We start from the raw sequence: 7500 nt of genomic DNA, 5'->3' as shown, positions 1-7500 counted from the left end.
TGGCAACCGTAAACTCAATAACAGTACTGTATTAAATAAAATAAAATAAAATAAAATAAAATAGTGCTAATAAAAACAAATAAAATAGTGTTAGCTATTCAAGTTGGATAGGTAGCACACCAACTACCAAGATGAGTATACGATGAAAGAGTATTCATTTTTGGGTGAACTATTCCTTAAAAGCTGCAGTCCTGAACTGATTTTGTTTGTTTTGTTTTGTTTAAAATCAACCAGAAAGCAACATTTGACCAAGTACTAACAGCCAGTGTTCAAAAGTATCTTCTCACCTTTCTTTTTTCTGCTGAACACAAAAGAAGATGTTTTGAAGAATGTTACAAACTGGTAACCATTGACTTACATAGTATTACTATTCCTACTATAGAAGTCAATGGTTACCATTTTTCAAAATGTCTTTACAACCGAAAAAACTACCAAGATGAGTAAACGATGAGAGTTTTCATTTTGGGTGAACTATTGCTTTAAAGCTGCAGTCCAGAACTGTTTTTTTTTTTTTTTTTAAGTTTGTTTGGTTGTTTTGTTTAAAATGACCCAGAAAGAAACATTTGATCAAGTAGCTACTCTAACAGCCAGTTTAAAAGTATCTATTTACCTTTCTTTTCTCTGGTGAACACAAAAGAAGATATTTTGAAGAATGTTACAAACCGGTAACCATTGACTTACATAGTATTATTACTCCTACTATAAAAGTCAGTGGTTACCAATTTTCCAAATATCTTTTTATTTTCGATAGAAAAAAAAACTACCAAGATGAGTAAACGAGAGAGTTTTCATTTTGGGGGGAAATATTTGCAGTCCAGAACTGTTTTTGTTTGTTTGTTTGTTTGTTTGTTTGTTTGTTTGTTTTTTGTTTGTTTAAAATGACCCAAAAAGCAACATTTGACCAAGTACTAAACAGCCTGTGTTTAAAAGTATCTCCTTACCTTTCTTTTTTCAGCTGAACACAAAGAAGATACATTGAAGAATGTTACAAACCTGTAACCATTGACTTGTATAGTATTTTTCCCACCATAAAAGTCAACGGTGTTCAGTTTTCAAAATATCTTTTGTTTTTTTCAACAGATAAAACAATTATTGTGAAAAGCGCTATACAAACTGCATTAAATTGAACTCAAACCAGGAATGCATGTAAAAATTCCTCAAAAAATGCCACCACTTACTTAATTTGGGGGGAAAATATGAAATAAAATTTTAATAAACAGGAAAAATCGAAAGAAACATAAAAAATATGCAATTGTGTAGATGTTTTGTGACCAAACTCTTATTTTAATGAATATAACATTAGCTGAGAAATGGATATTTATGTGTATTGTTGACTGTTTAACTGTTTAAATAAGAAATGAAAATATGTATTAAGTAATATTAAGTGTCTTTTTTTAGGTTATGGCAACCGTAAACACAATAACAGTACTGTATCATGACAAATAAAAGCTATTCAAGTTGATTAGCTAGCACATCAGTTGTTACCTGTTTTTTATGGTCATAAACAATGCAGTATAATTATTGTGTTTCTGTAATTAAATAAAGTCCCCAAAATAGCACTTGAGTACAATAATCAAGAACAATGACTCGGGTATTATACAATCACTGGCTAACCTGCTGTATGTTTGCTTCAGTTGAAGGGTTATGTGAAGGCGTGCGGAAAGGCCTGGTGGATGTGGCGGTCTGGGTGGGAACGTGTGGCGATTATCCGCATGGAGACGCCTCCACCGGCTGGAACTCTGTGTCCCGGATCATCATAGAAGAGCTTCCCCTGAGCAGCTGAGTCAATCTGCGGGAAACTACACACTTATTAAAGGGACAGTTCACTTAGAAATTCAACATTTACCGACTGACTAACCTTCAAGTGTCTACAAACATTCAGAAGTTTATTTTTTCTGCTGAATACAAAAGGAGATACTTTGAAGAATGTTACAAACTGGTAACCATCAACTTAAATAGTCATTTTTTATTTCTACTATAGAAGTCTTTTATGTTTTGTTTTTTCCAACAGGAAAAAAAGAACCAAGATGAGTAAACGATGAGAGTTTTCATTTTTTGTTGAACTTTTCCTTTAAAGCTGCAGTCCAGTACTGTTTTTTGGTTTAAAATAGCCCAAAAGCAACATTTGACCAAGTAGCTCACCAGCCAGTGTTCAAAACCATCCCTTTACTTTAGTTTCTTTTTTCTGCTAAACACAAAAAATGAGGTTTTGAAAAATTTTACAAACTGGTAACCTTTGACTAACATAGTATTTTTTATTTTTTGTGCCTATTATAGCAGTCGAGTGTTACCTTTTTTTTTTTACTACAAAGATAAGTTTTTAAAATACCTTTTGTTTTCAATGGAAACAAATTACCAAAATGAGTAAACAATGAGAAAGTTTACTTTTTTGTGTCTCCTTACCTTTCTATCTTTTTTTTTTTTTTTTTTGATAAACACAATAGAAGATGCTTTGAAGAATGTTACAAAACGGTTGTACATTTTTATTTGTACAATAGAAGTCAATGGTTACCAGTTTTCAAAATGCCTTTACAATAGAAAAAAACTACCAAGATGAGTAAACGATGAAAGTTTTCATTATAGGGTGAACTATTCTTTTAAAGCTCCAGTCCAGAACTGTTTTTTTTTTTTTTTTTTTTTATTGTTTGCTTTGTTTAAAATAACCCGAAAAGCAACATTTGACCAAGTACAGTAGCAACTGTAACCAGCCAGTGTTTAAAAGTATCTCCTTACCTTTATTTTTTCTGCTGAACACAAAAGAAGATATTTTAAAGAATGTTACAAACCGGTAACCATTAACTTACATACTATTTTTTTCATACAATAGAAGTCAATGCAGTTTTCAAAATATATTTTGTTTTCAACAGGAAAAAAGTACTAAGATGAGTAAACAATGAGAGGGTTTTCTTTTTTGGGTTTCCCTACCTTTCTTTTTTTCTGTTAAACACAAAAGAAGATGTTTTGAAAAATGTTACAAACCGGTAACCATTGACTTACATAGTATTACTATTCCTACTATAGAAGTCAATGGTTACCAGTTTTCAAAATGTCTTTACAACTGAAAAAAAAACTACTAAGATGAGTAAACGATGAGAGTTTTCATTTTTGAGTGAACTATTCTATTAAAGCTGCTGTCCAGAACAGATTTTTTTTCTTCCCCATACTGATGCTCTGTGTCAGGGGTCATCAAACTTGTTCCTGGAGGGCCGGTGACCTACAGATCTTAGCTCCAACCCTAATCAAACACACCTGAACAAGCTAATCAAGGTTTTACTAGTTATACTTTAAACATCCAGGCAGGGGTGTTGAGGCAAGTTGGAGCTAAACCCTGCAGGGACCCCTGCTCTGTTTGAACTGAGGCAGTTCATCTTGATCATGTCTACATGCCTAAATGCATTGAGTTGCTGCGATGTGATTGGCTGATAAGAAATTTGCGTTAACAAGTAGCTGGACAGGTGTACCTAATAAAGTGGCCGGTGAGTGTGTAGTTAACTGTGCAGTTTCACACACATAAAATACTTTTGCATGTACTGTGGGGAAAATAAGTATTTTCCTGGGAATAATATTTCTAAAAGAGCTGTTGACGTGGAATTGAACCAGACAACATAAACGTAAGAATAAAACAAAACAAAACAAAAAAAAGAATCTGAACAATTAGTTATGTGTAACAACAATAGTATGACACAAGAAGAAAGTACTAAACTGCTTAAATGTATTTAATACTTTGTTAAATGATTGTTTGATGGTCAACTATGGCAGTACTTCTCTGATGATGTCAGTTTGACAGCTTTATGGACAAGATTTGCATAGCCACGCCCCTCAAACCGTTATTTTGCTGTAAGTGAAACATTAGAGGCAGAGCCCACAAAGAAAGCCCCGCCCCCTGCTTAATATTCCATCTGTCATGTAAAAACAGCCAATTAACAGCTTCTTTTTGATGTTACGTTATCGTGAACCGTATGTCTAATAATCACAAACAATCACAAAAAAAAGTCTGTTTTCTAGTGAGTCTCTGTCAGTAATTTAAGAGATTTGAGACTGGACAGGTGCTGTGAAAACTCTAAATGCATTTTAATGGATCATTTTTAAATGTCAATAAAGTTTTTTTTTTTACAGATTTGGGTACATGTTCTTCAAAGAGTGTCGGTTATTAACCTATGAGCGGTACAAATTCAAGGCCACGAATCTAAGCTCATTAACACAAATGTCAGCGATGAGCTAGAAATGTCAGATTGAGTACATTTTGTGCGCTTCTGATGTGAGGAATTAAATTTGAGGTGGGTTTTGTGCAGGAAACCTTACAGTAGCAATGCATTATGGGTGTACAATAAACTTATGTACACATAGAACATCAGATTTCTCTTGATTGCTCAGTGTAGACTGAATAAAAAAAAAATGATTACCGCCTAAAATCTTTTTAATTGCATCATAGAAACATTTAGTCATCTCATTAGTCAAACGGACTAAAAATATGAAGGTAAACTTTGTATGACTAAAACAAAACGAGTTGAAATCTGATTAACTGATTTATATTAAAGTAACATAAAAGCATTTGTTTTCAGGACTTTTTGTTCTATAATTTCTTTACAGTGCACAATTTGTAGTGGTCTTTTTTCATACATTTGTAGGCAATTAGAGTTTAGATTTAGAAGGTCTTTTAGGAAATAATACTTTTATTATTAATGATACATTACATTGATCAAAAGCGACAGTAAGTGCATTTATGATGTTACAAAAAAACATATACATTTAGTCAAAATTATTAGCCCCTCTGAATTATTTTTTCCCCAATTTCTGTTTAACGGAGAGTTTTTTTCAACACATTTCTAAACAAAATAGTTTTAATAACTCATTTCTAATAACTGATTTATTTAATCTTTATCATGATGACAGTAAATAATATTTGACTAGATATTTTTCAAGACACTTCTGTACAGCTTAAAGTGACATTTAAAGGCTTAACTAGGTTAATTAGGCAGGTTATTGTATAATCATGGTTTTGTTATAGACAGTCAAGAAAAAAAAATTGTTTAAAGGGGATAATAATTTTAAAATGGTTCATAAAAAAATTAAAGACTGGTTTTATTCTAGCCGAAATGAAACAAATAAAATTTTCTCCAGAAGAAAAAATATTATCAGACATACTGTGGAAATTTCCTTGCTCTGTTAAACATCATTTGGGAAATATTTAAAAAAGAAAAAAAAGATTCAAAGGGGGCTAATATTTATGACTTCAACTGTATTTTGCATCCATTTCTATTTATTTTAAACAAATGTTAGTAATGGTTTCCACAAAAATATCGAGCAGCAAAAGTTATTAACATTAATATTAATAAGAAGCATTTGTCGAGAATGATCATGAGACACTCAAGACTGGATGGTGTTTGCATCACAAAAACAAATCTATTCAATTCAAAAACTTAATTTGTGAAATATGTCCATATTCTACTGTTGTCATTTTTTTCTCTAATAAATGCAGCCACTGTAAACAAAATAATATTTAAACAGTAGTAAGTGTACACTTTGATTCATATACAGTTGAGGACAGAATTATTAGCTCCCCTTTGAATTTTTTATTTTTTTTTTCATTTAAAAATATTTCCCAAATGATGTTTAACAGAGCAAGGAAATTTTCACAGTATGTCTGATAATATTTTGTCTTCTGGAGAGTCTTATTTGTTTTATTTTGGCTAGAATAAAAACAGTTTTTCATTTTTTTTAAAAACATTTTAAGGTCAAAATTATTAGCCCCTTTAAGCTATATTTTTCTTGATAGTCTACAGAACAGTCTAATTACCCTAACCTGCCTAACCTAATTAACCTAGTATAGCCTTTAAATGTTACTTTAAGCTGTATAGAAGCGTCTCAAAATATCTAGCCAAATATTATTTACTGTCATCATGGCAAAGATAAAATAAATCAGTTATTAGAGATGAGTTATTACAACTCTTATGTTTAGAAATGTGTTGAATTTTTTTTCTCTCCATTAAACAGAAATTGGGGGAAAAACAGAGGGGCCAATAATTCAGCAGGCTAATAATTCTGACTTCAACTGTATATATAAAATGCCACAAGGAGTGAAGACAAAAGAGCTGCTGAATTCTTACATTTTTCAATTTGCTTTCGGTATATATTTTTAAAGAAATATTTGAGCAGATTCCCTGAAATTAATGGTGTAACATAAAAAAGCACAAGCATGTCATGGATATTTGACAAATTGCCCAGCCCTAGCGTAATCCATCGATAATCTCTTAATAATAAAAAAATTAAACCTCCCTTAATTGTAACACCTTATAATTAAACAAATCTTCATTGTCTACATTTACCATAACATGACCTCTGAAACCACACAGGAACTGTTTCTGGACCAGCGTCTCCTGGTCATCACACTTTGATTTCAGTGATCTCCTGCATTTCAGTTTTCCAGAGAGGACCTGGTTGTGTTATTTCCCTGTGTTCATGGTTTTTTTTCTCCTCCATGGTCTCTGTCAGGCTGACCCGCCTCAGGTCCAGCTCTGCTCCTTGAAGCACAGATCCTGTTTAATTATTTTCTCTGATCATTTGTTCTGGTCCAGGAGGACACGGGACACGTTCTCATACACCACGAAGGTGATGCAGCAGGCCGGAGTGACCCGGATCAGGTTGGGCACCATGCCTTTGTAGAAACCCAGCAGGCCTTCATTTCTGATCAGACATGAGGAGAATTGGTGAACTAAATTATAACAAATTACAATCTTAACAATATTTATATATATACACATACATATATATATATATATATATATATATATATATATATATATACATATATATATATATATATATATATATATATATATACATATATATATATATATATATATATATATATACATATATATATATATATATATATATATACACACACACATATATATATATATATTAGGGATGTAACGGTATCAGAATTTCACGGTACGGTAATACCTCGGTATGAATGTCACGGTACGGTATTTATTGAATCATTTACAGGAAAAAACAAAACTTATGAAAATACTCCAAAAAAGTGCCAAAAGTGTCAATGACATACAAATTAGCCATCTATCTGTAAGCTTTGAAACAGGAACTTCAATTTTAATAACAAAAAATTATTAAAACATGTAAAAAAATAAAGTTTCAATTTAGTATTGTTGAAAACTCATCACATTCAACATTTAATCACACTCAGCCCATCTACCCAGATGAGAGCTCTGCTAGTCGGACTTCTCATCAAGCATCTCCCGCTGGATCTAATCTCACTATATTTATTAAACGGGATATTTCATTTATCTTGTTGTCTTTATCTAACGACATATTCCCTGACTTTGGGCATTGGAATCTATTACTTGTTCTCAGGTAACGTGTTTTGGCTGAGCGCAAAGATAAGTTAATGATTAATGTAACCACGTACATTCTGTATATTGACTGATCGCCTTTATTTCCTATAATGTAAAAACTTATTGTATGTTATACTTTTAAAAT

General features: G+C 31.8%; 2 protein-coding genes across 3 annotated transcripts in view; one reads left to right on the top strand and one right to left on the bottom strand.

Annotated features, from left to right (window-relative positions):
- The window catches only part of cthrc1b (collagen triple helix repeat containing 1b), a 43820-nt gene extending 39703 nt beyond the window's left edge, over positions 1–4117 (top strand). Inside the window, exon 6 of the mRNA XM_087288254.1 lies at positions 1635–4117. Coding sequence (XP_087144380.1) covers positions 1635–1783 — 149 coding nt within the window. The 3' untranslated portion in view covers positions 1784–4117. The remainder of the gene's footprint in view (positions 1–1634) is intronic.
- The window catches only part of slc25a32b (solute carrier family 25 member 32b), a 22490-nt gene continuing 19037 nt past the window's right edge, over positions 4048–7500 (bottom strand). Inside the window, exon 8 of one of the 2 annotated variants that reach the window (XM_087285697.1) lies at positions 4048–6684. In XM_087285697.1, coding sequence (XP_087141823.1) covers positions 6558–6684 — 127 coding nt within the window. In that variant the 3' untranslated portion in view covers positions 4048–6557. 2 annotated transcript variants of the gene reach the window in all.

Source organism: Danio rerio, chromosome 16, assembly GCF_052040795.2.
Source record: "Danio rerio strain M-AB ecotype USA chromosome 16, GRCz13ab, whole genome shotgun sequence".
Lineage (NCBI taxonomy): Eukaryota > Metazoa > Chordata > Actinopteri > Cypriniformes > Danionidae > Danio > Danio rerio.
The sequence above is the reverse complement of the archived record's forward strand: the minus strand, read 5'-3'. Positions and strand labels throughout refer to the sequence as shown.